The sequence below is a fragment of the Bombus pyrosoma genome, linkage group LG8, assembly GCF_014825855.1.
Source record: "Bombus pyrosoma isolate SC7728 linkage group LG8, ASM1482585v1, whole genome shotgun sequence".
NCBI classification, from domain to species: domain Eukaryota; kingdom Metazoa; phylum Arthropoda; class Insecta; order Hymenoptera; family Apidae; genus Bombus; species Bombus pyrosoma.
Genome location: NC_057777.1, coordinates 3,390,474 through 3,406,523, shown reverse-complemented (window position 1 = coordinate 3,406,523; position 16,050 = coordinate 3,390,474). Strand labels below are relative to the sequence as shown.

Below are 16,050 nucleotides of genomic sequence, written 5' to 3'. Positions count from 1 at the left end.
TACCAGTAAATGTGTTAATACGTAAAATATAGAATAATTTTATTTACATTGTTCATGTATGTCCAGAAGGGAATTACTAAGGGCAGAACGTTTTAATTGGGTATCTATGTCGGTAGTTTCCGATCTTTCGGAGTAGGGTCCCGGGCAAGGACATATCTCGACATCTGCCACTCCAGAGTCTCTATTTTCAGCGCCGCCTCTCGCACTTCTGCTGCTCTTCTGTCGTTCTAGTTCCGTCTCAATCCGTAAGGTTTCCATCTCGTCCATTTCGCTGATGGATTCTCTGAGATCCTCCACAAACTTGCACCTGTCGTGCGCGTTCCTCGCGTTAAACGTAACCAATACCTTTCCATCCACGCGTTGGGAGAGTCTAATTCCATACGGATAATCTGAAAAATAAAAATCTTAGTTAGAATAAAAACTAGTTATGGCTTGATGTTTAGATGATAAAAACTAATAATTCTTAATTACAACAAACGTAAAGAAAGTACATTTCTTCTCACCAATTCAGTCTTTAATTTATAGGTTAATGAAAAGAGATGTTAAAATATTTTTCAACTATAAAGAGTCAAAACAATTTGAATGTGAAACTCACGAGGAACTTCAAACAGCGTGGCTACCATTCCGCACAGTGGAAAGCTTTGTCTGAACGTATAAGTAACGCTGTTCTTTTTCTTGCTCAGGATCTTTGTTACAACGAGGAGATCGTTGAAGAGAAATACTTCTCGTTGATGTACACCTGGTCTCTCTTTCTTGTGGATGTCTGGGATCTCATACAGTCTACAATAGCAAACTAATCTTCTATGAGGCAAGGCCATGTTAGGTTTCTTGCCTACTATTGTCGCTTGGACCTTCATCACTTGAGAAACATGATCTGAGCCAGGTTTGAATTCGTTTTCCTTTACTCTTTCATAAATTCCAACCAATATATCTCTGTCAATATCTCCACAATCGTCTATGCCTCTGAGGTTCTTGACAAAGTCATCCAGCCTCATTCTGCGTTCTGGTTTCAGGTTTGGTGTGTGCAGATCAGTGTTCAGCATGATTATTGCGAACGCTAATACAAAGACAGTGTCTGCTGAGCGTAGCCTGGATACTACATCGGGATTGCAGTGGCAATAACGTTGGCTGAACACTTCCATTAGTCGTTCTATTTTTTGAGCTTCACCTGGCATCCGGAAGTATGCTTGAAACTTCCTCAAAGCGACGTCTACCTGCATTCCTGATAGGTCCAGCTCGTGGGAGAAGCATCTGAAAGATACAAAGATGTTTTACTTCATTACTTTTTTACACTTTTATTCATGTTCTTCCGGGAATATACGTATAATTATTTATTTGTGGTTCTGACACTATAATAGGGGCTAAGGTTGTAAACCAAACCTTGGATTTTATGTCCACCTATGGACATATATTGCGTTTTAAGTACATTTTATTTAACTATATTCTATGTACAAATAGAAAAGCTGCATATGTTAATTACTATTTCAATAAATTGAGAAACGAAAAAGGAAAATTGTAATATGAATATAAATTTTCAGTTTAATATATATGAAATATATTTTGTATTAAAATTTTCTTTGTACAGCACTGACCAAAGATTTAAATCTTTATTAATTAAATTCCCATCTTTTCATATTTTTGTCAGTTTCATTGATGATGATTCTATACACAATATCATGTACCTGATACATGTTAAACTTGACTTCTGACTGATTTTCAACCTTGCTGTTCGGTGACCCACACTCTCAATCATTCTAAACTCAATATTTATTCTTAAGTATTTTGTTCGCTAACACGTGTTCCTTTTTCTGTTTGCCGTGTGGTCCAGTTGCGGTGGCTCATGTTACACGTTTGTTACATTAACTGAGGCTAAAGAGTGTTCTTTAGAATTCAAATGTAGTTTTGTTTCATGACGGACCTCACACTGTGTCTTGCAATTTTTAAAATAGCACTTTTATAGACTTACAAATCAAGACTTTGGGAATAACATTAGTTAATATCTCTATTCGATATTATTTTAATTGTTTAACTTAGTATTCTAATAAAAGAAATATTTCTTATATTTTCCTTAAGTCTTGTATCAATATCTTGAACGTTGATAATTGTACAATAACCGCGAGTAATGTTATATGCTACCAATCCTCCTTGACCTAAATTTTTTTCGAAATCGCAAAACTAACGACTGGTAAATAGATCAATGTCATTTCCAGTATTTCTTTCACAGCGGTTCACAGAATTACCCTTTGCGCCACTGACAAAGAATCAAACGCAACTACTGAAACGAAACAATTGCGTTCTTAAAAAGCGACAAGAGAGAAAACGACTTTCTATAATAAATAACGAGCAACGAACCCAAACTGCGTGTTTCCGCTACGTCGATCACCGATCACTGTGATAAACAAACAGATTAACTTTCTCTGACTGCGCTATTATCCTCCATATTCACTTTTTACATATTCACTCTTTACAGTAAAATAAAGAAAAAACAAAAATGTATAGCAGGATACTTACTCAAGCACAGCCATGTTGAAGGGGTTTTGAAGGTTTCCAAGATATTCTCCTATCATCTGCTTGGACAGTCCTTTTCTACTGATCAAAAATCTTGCTACACCCTGAGGGCTATTCTCCAAGAATCCTCTTCTGATCAAGTAACTGATTCCTCTTTCTGGTTTCTTGTTGAACAGATTTAGGCCCACTCGATACTGACGTTTTCTTACTATTTCTGATACTTTATAGCTCGTCTGCGGTATACTTTCTGGATGATCCATGAGAGGAAGCTGGTAGCCGGAACTGGCATGAGAGTGGCCAAGATCCTTCACACTGCTCATCATGGTAGTTGAGTCTGTTGTGTGATTGGCGCATTCTTGGTGTTCTGGTGAACTTGACTGTACAACAAAAGATAAAAATTAGATTAAAAGAGTTGTGATTTATGGGTTAGATCTATTATGGTAAATAATGAAATTGTAAGCAGAAATATATGTATCTTATAAAACATATATTATACATCTATTTGTACTGTTAGATATATTCTACTACAAAAAAGTTTAATCAGTTTCATTAATAAATGGAAGAAAAGTGGATTAAGGGACTAAAGATTAAATTCGTCACAAGAGAGGAATTAGAAACAAACCAAATCAGACTTCTCCTTGAATATCGTCTAGCCCAAAGTGTCTAGAAGCTCGAAGAAACAAAAGAAAGAGTTGATATAAAAGTAAAAATACAAACACAGAGGTAGAATGGAAACTTACGATTCCTTTATGTTTCCACACAGGTGATCCTCTTTGAGCGTCTCCCTCGGAGCTCTCGCAATTAGTGGAATCGCTGCCAGAACTCTGAACCGAGCTTAGGCTACCGTTCTCGACGCTTTTGCTAAGGCCATTGTGACGTGGTTCCATAGATCTGGACGTAATGGAAGACGTTCTTTTTGGCACTTCCGGTGGTACCTTCTTCGCGGATCCTCTCGTTCTACCAGCGGAACCAAGGTGACCGGCACTACTCCAGTTCTGGACCACCTGTGTCTGAAGATTGTGAGGCGTCGACGGCGACGTGCATGGTGTCCGCAGCAGATCCCTTGGTGGTGTATCTTGTCTGATGCTGCACAACGTATCCTGGAATAATAACAATGATTTTCTTTACTTGTCACTTGTCTAAATTGCTTGAAATAAGAACCATCATGTGAGTCAGAAGGTAGCATGGAATAAGTGTCTTTAGTGAGAATTTTCTACTGGAAAATAGGAATTTTCTATTAAAAATTGATCTAGATGTGTTTGGAAGGTAACTTTGAAGTTAGCATAACTAGGTATTTTTAGTAGGAATTTTTATCAGAAGAGAAGATATCTCGTAAATAAAATAATAATACAATCCTGTTTCCCTCAATTATTTTTCTATTAAAATAGTCTTCCTTTTCACTTTTTATCTATAAACTATGTAAACTAAGTACTATATCAATCAATTTAAAGTATAAATATTGTACAAATCTGAATCAAATTAAACTACATTTTAACTTGCCTTTCTTTTTCTAGTGTTCATCTATTAGAAGTCTGTTAGATCTATTTATTAGATAGTCTTTTTTTTATCTTCTATCTACGCCAATAAATTACACGTGATAATGATCAATTTAAAATGTACAACAGTGAGCATATAAATGGGAAAAATGCTTGTTTGTAAATTCAACTAATTTAATCGTATTATGAAAGGTTCCACTACTATCTTTCTTTGTATAATATAGGATTTAAAAATATATCTTGTGTACTTTAAAGTACTATACTCAAATTTCTATTTCCATTACAAATTTCCATTACAACTTTCCAAGGACTTTGGAATGCAGGAGTGAGGATCAAGGAATATTTTTCCCCCTATTTATATACTTGTCATTATAAATAAAATTCAAAGAATTCATTATCCACAGCTTATCTTCTTAAAATTCAACGTTCTTGATCAAAGAAACATTGGGTTGTCAGATAAATTTTAAACATTTCTCAGGTCACATTTTTGAAACAACAGAAATTCTACATGCATGGAACAATGACACTGCTCAGTTGATTATAGAAGATTAAACAAAATGTTTGGTTTAATTCTACTACTGCTTTTACTACTGTAAAGTTTATAATTTAGATCTAGAGAAGAGTCTAAGAATTATCCAACAACTCAATATATAATCTTCTATTATTATCCAGTATGATCTTCTCAAAATTCAATTTTTCTCAGCAAAGTATAATGAACCATTTGTATTAAGTCATAAAAGACTTATACCAAGCTACAGAGCTTTTAATCACCTGTGGATTGTAATAATGCATGCTAGACCCGCTTTCCTGAGAGCTGGACTCCCAGCACGGACTTGGTGGTAACTGTTGGTGTCTGTTGCAAGGACTAGGCGCCAGAGAGGGCGTATGTCTGCCACTTTGATGTATGTTATGGTTCGCGTGCTGATGACCAGCGACCTGGACCTCGCACCTGCCGCTCTGGCTCCTCGGTATCGGAGACTGTGAGTTCTCCACGTGCCTCCTTTCCCTCAGAGACATGCTCCTGATGGGCATTGGTCTGTTCGCCGTCTGTGGCTGCTGTATGTAAATTTGACTGTGGTATACCATCCTCTCGTGTTCATTCACGCCCGTGGCTCTCTCTGTAGTTTCCTGAAGCTTTCTGCTGAGACGTTTCTCAGCCTTGGCCATGGCGGTGATGGCTGCGAATTTCTTCAGCAGAGTGTATCTTCTGAATGCTCGTTGAATAGTCAGTGCGGCGTTTCTTGCCTTCACACCGCCGTATTTTCTTTCTAACATCTCTATCTGCTTATCCAATAGGTCTTGGGATAACTCGTACCTGTTTTGAAGGCAAAAATTGGCGAGTATGTGGTGGGAGGCTCTTTTATAGGTCTATAGGTTGATACTATTATAATGATAGAGAAATATGTGAGAACGTGGTACAGGAGACTTTAAGAAGACTTAATGAATCTTTCGAAGAATACAAAATTACCATTTTTTCACTGTTATCTTCGGAAATATCTGAGTTCTTAAATAGAGCTTAGAGTGAAAAATGGGTTAACGTGAAGTATAAAAAGGTGAAGCTTGAGTGGATCTGAACTGGCAACGAAGACGTGCGCTCTGGGAAAGCTCGGACTTTTTGTCAGCCGTGAACAACGTAGAGATCACTTGTGCATCGATTCTTTCGAAAACGAAAAACAAAAATTTAAGCCGTGAAAGCTTGCAGACTGTCCCATAAGAAGCTTTCGTAATTGATGCCCGGAAATTTGGAATATTTCAAAGAACTTTCAAATTCCGTCGGAAATTATAAATCTCTAAGAAACATCGCAGAAATCCCGACTTCCAAAGTGAAAAAAAGATCTCGCAGAAATGCCAAACTCCAAGGAAATTCCAAATTTCGCGTATCTCAAGACAATTTCGAGCCTCAAACTCCAGAAAGGAGCCAATTTAAAAATTCCAAATTTCAGGGAAATCCCAAATTCTGACGTGAATTCCACATGTTTCAGAAGAAATTTCGAATTTTGAAGGCCGTACGAATTCGAGGACCAGCGATTTGACGCCGAACAAAGCGAAAAAAAACAATAAAAAAAAAAAGATTGAAAGAGCGAGTAAATCAATGTTGATCTTACGCAGTCTGCAGCCGGCATCTCTTCAGCACGTCTCCGTTACGTACAGGTCCTTTTTTAAGATGGTTTTGTTGATACCCTGCGGCCTGTGGTTGACCACCATAACCCTGCACCATGGTACCATAACTTTGGGGCTGATTGTAGCCGGCGTGAGTGTATACTCTCACGTTCGATGTGGAATTGTATGGGCCGTGTGCGTAGTTCTGGTTCTGAACGTACGACTGGCCCGTGATGTAGGACGTCGTCAGGGAGGTTTGACTGCCTGACGAGTATACGCCGTGCATGCCGCTCCCGTGCACCTGGTTCACGTTCGCCGCATGCTGCGATGGCCTCTCCATCTTCTGCGGGAAACTGTAACAGAAGTTCGATGGTTTAGTTATAGATAAGCGAGTATTGCGGTATCTTTTGATTTTGGTAGGTCGTGTATGGCGGATATAGTTGGATGCAAATTGGTGAGTTATAGAAATCTGCAACTTTGAAACTCTAGAATTCTACAATTACAGAACTCCAAAATTCTATAAATTCTTCAGAACTCCGGAACTTCAGAACTCCGGAACTTCAGAACTCCGGAACTTCAGAACTCCGGAACTTCAGAACTCTGAAATTTCAGAACCCTGGAACTCCAGAATCCTGGAACTTTAGAACCCTGGAACTTCAGAATCGTAGAACTGTAAGATCCCAGAAATTTGAGGCTCCAGAATTCTGGAATTCTAGAACTTTAGAGAACTCGGAGACTTTAGAACTTTAGGACTCCAGAACTCTGAAACACCGGAACACTGGGAACTGTAAAACTTCAGGACCTAAAGGTCGAGTGATTTTGGAAGTGATTCTGGAAATCTAAAAGTTTAGACTCTTAGAACTCTGGAGTTCTAGAACTTTAGGGCTCTGGATCTCTAGAAGCCTGGAGGTTGCGAATTTTCGGAACTTTAGAACTTCACAAGTTGACAATTTTAGAATTTTACAATTATGCAGTGTAAATAAACTTTAGGCAATATTTTGATTCCGGATTGACCGCATTCAGATGGGACGAGAGAATCCTAATAAATGTATAACAGCTCTAGCTGTTTCATTTAAATGTGAATCTTTCGATTGAAATGAATGCGTAAAATTTTCAATCAGAGAAATAAAAGTGGCATATTCGCGAAAGCGGAACGCTTTCATCGCCGGATTCAGTGTCCCACGAAAAAGAAGGAAACCGGCGTAACTGTGAAATGTCGAATGGAAAGGTGGTCATCCAGAAGCGACAACGTTAAGCTTTGACTTTCTTTTCCACCAACCAAAGACTCGTTTTCGTAATTATCGTATCTCGTTAGTGCGAAGCTCGCATCCCTCGAACAGATAAATCCATGGAACGTGGATGTATAGCTGTCATCGTGTAACATATAATCGAGAGAAATTGATACGAGTCGTGTTTGGTGGATTTTGCCTCGTTTCGCAGGTGTTATGGGGAAATTGGATGCAGGTAGAACAGTGTACGATTAGGTGCAACCAGTCGTTACGAGGATTCGAGTGATTTATCGTGCCAATAAGACGTTTATGGTTGTGTATGTCCGTATTTCTTCGTGTCAGATGATTCTACAATGTTATTATAACGCCAAACGTATTACTATCTCGCGCAATATACATTAGCAAAATTTAATCGTACAAAAGTGTATTTCGAATTTAACGTCACATCGTGTAAATTGTAAAAATGTACATAGAATTAAATTCTCACATCGAAGACATATTTTTCTCGGTGGAAATTTTCATTTTGGTAATACACAATTAATTAAGACATCTTTTAATTTTCCTATTGATGGAACACGTTCACAAAGAGTATGACAATCTTGCGTTATACTGCATTAAACAAGATTATATCGTTTCGTCCATAATGAAAATTATTATTGACGATTCATTATGACGATACAGATTGATAGTAATCGATCGTCTCAGAGCACAAACGACATGTAATTTTATTCGAGAAGACTATGATTAGTCTTTGGTTGTAATAGAAAAATCTACGTAAAGATATACGTAATGGAAATTTATAATAAAATTCCCTAGATAAACGTGAATCTTAACGCTTTTCAGCATAAAGAACGCGTATATAATATTTGAGACCTACGGCGAATTCTTTCTGGGTTAACGATGATACTGATAAGAATTTATAATCCGACATATTTTCATATTACGCAAATTGATAAGCGTGTTAAACTTTGAGTTTCAGAAATATCGTAACAACAAGTAGAAATCGCGAAAGGAAAACACGTGGTCGATGACGATGGAACACCAAGTCGTAACGAGTTTATCGTCAGCAATTTGCAAGTTAATCTAGCAGACTCATCTTGTTCTTGATCGCGTATATGTCAATGTGCGAGCATTGGTTTATTCAATATCCGCTCGCCATGTGATTGCCAAACGTGATTTCCGGAGTTCCCGGTCGTCCGGACAGACAGACTTACGATTTCCACTGAAATATGTTTCTAACGTTCATGCAACGATCGTTTATTGCAATATTCGTATAATCTTTTTTAGTAAACGAAACTCCTTACGATTCCACTTTTCGCTAGAAAGTTTTTCCTAATTTGTCATTTGATTTCTAAGAACAATAACTGTAAAGTTGCATTTGATGACTGACACTTTGACTGCCACACTGAAATCACATGTTTCGCTCAGGATGCCACCGGAGTATTTTTATTATTCAAAGCATGTAATGACAAAATAATAATAAATTGACGATGTAAGACAACATTCTTCCCCAATGGACCGTTTATCTTGGTGGTGGTCACGGGTGACCACCGTGGCGCTTTGCTAACTGTTGATAGCAACATATTATAACAAGGCTTCGTTTATTTCAACAAACCATTCGCATTCGTTGTTTCGTCGTAAGCAAAACGTGCAGAATATATTGTTGATACGTGTAGAAGATATTAGTAAACGGTATTTGCTGATTGTATATATAATAGTAAGGTATGTTCACATTTCTAACTTCAATTACACGATTATAAAGCAGTATTTACGACTATTTTTTGAACTGTGTTTATAGTAATATTGGTAGATTACCCCTCAAAGATATGGATGCAAACAGTGCACCGTTAGATGTGAGGTGGTTTAAGGTGTAAGTGCCCAAGAAATACTCTCGATGTTCAACAATATAGTTTAACAGTCAACAATAAACAGTCAACAATAAACAGTCAACAATAAACAGTCAACAGTCGACATTCAACAATAAACAGTCGACAGTCGACAGTCAACAATAAACAGTCGACATTCAACAATAAACAGTCGGCAGTCGACAGTCAACAATAAACAGTCGGCAGTCGACAGTCAACAATAAACAGTCGGCAGTTGACAGTCAACAATAAACAGTCGGCCGTCAACAATAAACAGTCGGCAGTCGACAGTCAACAATAAACAGTCGACAGTCGACATTCAACAATAAACAGTGGATAGTCGACATTCAACAATAAACAGTCGGCAGTCGACAGTCAACAATAAACAGTCGACAGTCGACATTCAACAATCAACAATCTACAATCAACAGTCAACAATCCACGCTTTTCGACTATGTTTGCTTCGCTGTTACACTGGATCCTTCGCACGTAGCTGTTCAAAAACCGAATGAATCTTTGGACAGATTCTTTTCTTTTGTTGCCTCTCGATATCCCCACTACGCACGCGTTTGTTAGACCTCCGCGACTTGCCGCGTATGCATTTTTTCGAATATTCGGCGGAAGGACCTTACGGATATCAACGGTACACATTAGTTATGTCGGCCTTACGCTTTGATGGTATAGCGCTTTGTGTCGCGGAGCCATCGAAAAGTTTCGTCGTCGAGTGCCGCCACAGATGCAAGATTTGCTTTCTTTTTTTTTTATTCATGTTTTAATAAAAATGTTCAATTATTCAATGGGGCACTTTTTATTTCAAAGTATCTTCTATTTATCGGTTATATTCAAAATGCCCTAATTGTCAATTTTCGTACAATTTTTACAATTGTAAGAAGTTGAAGCGCTCTGGTCGTCAATGACCACCGTGGCGTCACAGTGATGGGCCATACATGACCAAGGTGACAGTCAAAGTGTTAAAGGAAGAATATTAGCTAAATAACGAGTGCTTTTATAATTTGGAATCGTTAAATGTTCGATTATGGTTCGAAGTAGCGTACGTATCGATACAGATCGAGGGAAATGTTAATTTTTATTAATATTCGATCGTTAAAAATTATCGTTCGTCGTCGTTCTCACAGATACTCAATTTTCCTTTCACTTTATACGTTCAATTCCATCTACAACCAGTTAACAGGAATATTTGTTATTTTTCCAACAACGAAGAACCACAAGAATCACATTTTCAAATCGCGTTCTCGACAGTCGCACAGAAATTCTTTCCCCTTTTACCGGAGTTTTCCAATTTCTCTTTCCTTAGAACGATCCCAACAAACTAAATTACATTTCACTCGACAAATATCCGAAATTCAAAGGCTTCATCACCGTAGACTGTAAATACAAATTGAAATTTGTCGTTCCTTTCTTTTTTCCTTTTTTTTCTTTTTCTCCACCGTTCGAACAACTTGACAAAATAGATGCGAATCCACCGAAGATAACTAGAATTTTCCAGCTGCAAATGGGATCTCTGCGAGTGGAGAATTTACCAGAAATAAGCCTGCCAGCCGCAACTCTGACGAAACATCGCTCGGCGAATGCTCGGAAACTCACGACGAAAAACGCCACTTCTGTGCCGACAGCTGTCGGCAATTACCATTCAAGGGACCGTTTCGCGCTCGTGAATCACACGCGGTGAATCATCCCTCGAAATTCACCCCCGTACGATTGTTGGATAACCACCTACCCCGTGAGAAATCCTGCCACGCAGACCACCATCTTGATCCTTCCTCCTTTTACCACGCTGCACTGCTTCCACGATTTCCCTTAAATTTACCCAGTCAGAACAACGTGTTTCTTGTACACCAGCACATTTGTAACTTCAACAATTAATTACTCTGTTAATTACCGTATCTTTCGATCTTTGATTCTTTTGTATTTTTTTATTTATTTATTTAATCGTCAAACACTTTGCCAGAGGAAGAAGATGGAAAATTTAAGCTTTTAGAAAGTTGGTACTTGATGGAAGAACGATCTTCCAGGTTTTCGATTTATAGAAATTTCGCGATCGTTCGAAGGTAAAAGCGCGGCGATTTGAAAGGTTTCCGTTTGGATTAGACGTATCAGTTTCTCGAAATGTGTCGAGGATCGAGTTTTAGCGGCTGCTGAGTTATAGCTTGGACTGGGTCTGTGAAATTTTTCAGAATTCCTAACGGTTCTACATCTCGACGCAATTTTACATTTCTTGCAAACCTTCCAACCGAGAAGAGCGTATTTTTCCAATTTAGATTAGATTATGTTGCTTTCCATTAGATTATGTTCACGTCAAATCTGACATAAATTTGCAATCCATAAATCCATTGAAAAACACTTTAAGCTTTTTAAAACATCTATTTTTCCTATTAGCCTTAGGTTTCTTTTTCAGGTCCAATGTTCACTCCACGGAACACACGATTTTCTCCGAACTTTTTAACGCGCAATTTCCACTGGGCTACACGATGACTTCACCGATTGTTTGAGGTGGTTGGATGCAGAGGAAAGAGCACGGTTCGATGCGAACTGCAGCAAGGATCCTGATAGTCTGACGATCGTAAGGTGGACTGAGGTGATGGAGGATCGCGAGCAGCTGGCAGCCAGGGGCATTCTTCGTCCTGGAGAATCGGAAATCAGTGACACTGGAGGGACAAGAGGGTAAAAGAACACGTGCACACCGGCTTCCACAGTGGTGTGCAACCTTCTGTTCCTTGATCGATCTTCCCCTTCTTTTTCTTCAACTATCCTTTGAACACAGTGCAGAGATTGTTCGAAGGAATTTTATTTCTCGAAAATATTATTTAGAGAAACAATTGCTTATGAGAGGAAGAAGATTCTCCGTGGTTAGGTAAATTTTCTTGCGCTCTTCCTCTTTCTTACAATATCTGTACATATCGATTTAATCGGCTCAGCGATATTCACATTACCTTCGCTTCTTCTTGCCAGAATTTTTCTTTGAATACTCCAAGTACGTACCAATAGGTGTATTATATTGACAACAATTATTTAGATTAATATTATGTATTATACATTCGATACAGATATATCAGATCTATTTCATGCGTTTATTTCGCGTATTATAGCATCCATTGCTTGTTTTACTGTTTTATTTAACAATAGTTAACATTTTTATAGGATACCGCATGAGGTATAAAAGACGCGAATTCACGTCTCCAGTCCCCAGTGTGTTAACACTTAGCCAGCATAGTCACAGCGAGCTATACGTTTCTCACTGCAATGGACAAGCCGATCTATACGCGTATTTTTCCAGGTATCGAGGACTAATGTTCACTACTTAGAAAACAAGGAAATCTAAGAATTATTTAAGTGGTCAATTATATTTTGCGGTAATGATTTTGTTTAACAAGTTCGCGTATTGTTCATACAAAACATCAAATTAAAAGTATATATTAAAAATTAAAAACAGTATATAGGTAAAATTAAAAACATTAAAGATGACTAAAGATAAATAACAAATTCAATTAAAAATAAAAATAAAATGAAATTCATAAAAAAAAAAATTCGTAATGCATTTTAATATATTTTTTACAATGTGGTATCGTTCGATTATAACTTTATTTAGTCATAACTGATAGTGTAACTTTTTAATTAATTTTAACCCACGGTTTGTTTCATTATATAGTTATCAGTATATTTCACAGGATAGACGAATACACGCACAACGATGAGCAAAGAATATTACGACCATTGGCAATTACAATAAATAAAATAGATCGACCTATTCCATCGTATATTAATTTTTATCGACATTATTTATCAGAGGTTGGAACATCGAGGATTGGACGAGGTTTGTAAAGTAAAAAGTTGATTCGATCTTGTTCGTTCTAAAGTTTAAAAGGAGAAAAGAAATTCTCGTTTTGCAAATTAATTACTCGAGCAAAGGAATAGAGAGGAATCGAAATTAGTTGGGCCGTGAAATGGGTTAAGAGACACTCTGAGATAAATGGCGCGTATACTCTGCTGAAGCTTCGTTATTCCGTCAGAAGTGCAGAGAGGAGTAAAAGGATATATCTCTTCAAGCAGCCCTCGAAAATACGTATCGGCTTTCACATGTGTGTCAGCAGGTACACGAGAGAAAGGGAATCGATAATGATGATGACGATGATGACCGTGACACTCAACCTTCCACGCCTTATGCAATGAGCGTTCAATTAAGCGACTTACGTAAGGGTCCAAGATGTGGAAGGATAAGCATATGTGATTACGGTTTGTACGTTAGGCTACGCGAAGTCTGAGAAGTTTCCTCCTTGATTGGATTTTGCGAGGGACTGGCTGAGTCATCGATAATCGGACGACCTACGTTTTCTTGCTTTTGTTTTATTGGAAAAGAAGTGGAGGAAGCGGAGTTTTGAATCTGAATATTCTCTAACAGGACGTTTAACGCGTAAGAATATCTTTCAAGAGGAAGAAAATTTAAATTGAGAATGCGTTTAGAAGTGGAAAGATGAGATTTCTTTTCCTATTTCTGCGATTCCTCTTTTCAATTTTTCCTGTCTTTTTCTTTTTTTTTAATTTCCTCCTCCTTTATTTGTATTCACAATTCTCTTATTTTCTTACTTTTCTATCTGTCTGCTTCCTGATTTTCTTATTTCTTTATTCTAAAATCTCTGCATATCCCAATTTCTCGTATCTCTATATTTCTACTTCTATATCTCTAGAATCCCTTATTTCCCAATCCTTCAGCTTTCGAATCTCAAATTTCCCAAAATTTCTACCTCTGGACTTTACAACTCTGCGATCCTGTTATTTTGCGAGATCTCAACTGTCTAATCTCTTCGTGTATTAAATCTCTAATCTTCCACTTTTCTTATTTCTGGAACCCCTAATTTTCTAATTTCCCTAGCGTCTGTAATTTCTCAATGGCTTGACCTTGAACTTTTCAAATTCGTAAACCTCGTATCTTCTATCTCTTCTATCTGGCTAATTTCCAAGTTTCCTTCATTGTCTAGTTTTTCCTGTCGTTCGTCAATTTCTTATTTCGCAATTTTTCCCATTACTCAGTTCCTTGAGTTTCCACTCCTTTCTTATTTTCCCTCGCTATCCACGTTCTTCGGTTTCCCTCTTATTTCTTATCTTTCGATTTTTCCAAACACAACTGTCTACACTATTTCTCGTTAAATTCCAACGGAGGAGAATTCATTTCCCCGCGAACAAAGAGACGTCACCGCGTCACTTTCACACTATTCTTTCCCGCCAAAGGGAGCTACATTTTTCTCTCCTCCCCAGCCGTTCCACTTGTGGTCGTCTTATATGAAACGTAATTGCAGGAAAAGCTGCCCAAGGAATTGTATTTAAAACGTGCACACTCACGATCACGTGTACTTGGAGCGGCACGCACATCCTGAGAATGCAACGTCTTTCGAATTCAACGGTTAATTCATTGCCTGATCGCTGACGTATTTTGAAGTTCAAGAAGAAATTGTATAAAATGCACAGTTTTAATACAGTGGAGGACAGCGAAGAATAAAGAAAATTGTCTAGTTAACGAAATTAAAAAGCAGACTCTCTAAGAATACATATTTGATCGAGCTTGCAAAAATATTCAATACAATTTTACAGTCTTCAGTCTTTTTAATCTAAATTTACAAACTGTCAGATTTGACACGGAGACGTTTGGAGAAAACGAATTTTGAGAAACTCTATACAGTTTTTTAGATCTTAGCTATGGAACTTAATTAATTACAAACTAATCAATTGCACGTAGAGAAGTTTCAACGTCCACTGGCAACTGTGATTTATCCCAGTGAAGGACTGAAAATTCCTAAAAATCCTTAATATAATTTTTCAACTTTTTGTTATGTCAATCTAACGGTGCAGATAGGAAAATTCCAATGTCCTTAGACAACTTTAAATCTATGCTAATGGAATGAATCTATGAACGAATTAGATCCAATTAGACATGGTCGCATCTCAACATCCCCAAATATCAAAAACCTCAAATGGAAGCGGAATGGTCAGCCGGTGATAATTTTTTATAATTAAAAAATAATTTTTTATAATTATCAATCTTCCCTTACCATAATTCTACGTAAAAGCTAACTCTTTTACCTAGTTCTACGAATGAATGAATTAGGTACAATTAGACATATGGAGATCATACAATTAGACAATGAAAAATCTGCAGTGGCTCATCAAAGCATTTAAAACCGGTAGGATCAGCTCCTGGCGAATTATCTGTAATTTTTCAATCTTCCATTACTCTAATCTAATCCTACGAATGAATGAAGCAGACGCAATTAGACATAGTCGCATCCCTCAACGTCGCCAGACAATCAAAGTTCTGAGATGGATCGTGGTAACCGGAAGGGCCACTCGGTGCATTTCACCGGGAATTAACCGGAGTTACTTAACGCGTTTCGTGGAGCATTCATCGATGATAAAAGGACGAGCAACGGGCCACGTAAACGCTTCGCGTACATATTCCCATAAAGTGCTCCATTGAAGAGGAGGAACAAGAGCGGCTGAAAAACCGGGAAGAGGATACGTATTTGACTGGCACAGCTACTTTGCTTAAAAAACACGAAGCCAGGTGCACGTTTCGTGCCACTTTGTTGTGTACGTGCACACACGTTACACGCGTGCACCGTGTGGCACGAGCTCTGCAACAGCCGACAGGCAGATGTTTCGACTCTTGCGAGGCTTTAATACCATCCTGCCTTCAATTTATTTCTCTGCCAGCGAACGATAGACCGCCCTCTAAGGTACGATCGTTTCCAGAGAGGATTCGTTTGTTTCGTACCGGGTCTCGTTGAATTTCTACTTCAGTTACCACTGCTTTGCATTTTTTAAAATTCGATACTATGGGGA

The 16,050-nt window shown here is 37.9% G+C and overlaps 1 protein-coding gene across 7 annotated transcripts in view; it reads right to left on the bottom strand.

Moving 5' to 3' along the window:
* The window catches only part of LOC122570102 (IQ motif and SEC7 domain-containing protein 2), a 137,573-nt gene that overhangs the window by 3,744 nt on the left and 117,779 nt on the right, over positions 1-16,050 (bottom strand). For 5 of the 7 annotated variants that reach the window (XM_043732001.1, XM_043731996.1, XM_043732000.1 and 2 more), the window contains 6 exons: positions 6,110-6,457; positions 4,776-5,319; positions 3,249-3,608; positions 2,512-2,885; positions 596-1,251; positions 48-389 (listed from right to left, as the gene is read on the bottom strand). In XM_043732001.1, the coding sequence (XP_043587936.1) occupies positions 48-389; positions 596-1,251; positions 2,512-2,885; positions 3,249-3,608; positions 4,776-5,319; positions 6,110-6,457 (2,624 nt within the window). Of the gene's footprint in view, positions 1-47; positions 390-595; positions 1,252-2,511; positions 2,886-3,248; positions 3,609-4,775; positions 5,320-6,109; positions 6,458-10,936; positions 10,984-16,050 lie in introns of those variants that run through there. The other 2 variants (XM_043732002.1, XM_043731999.1) reach the window with 2 other exon arrangements.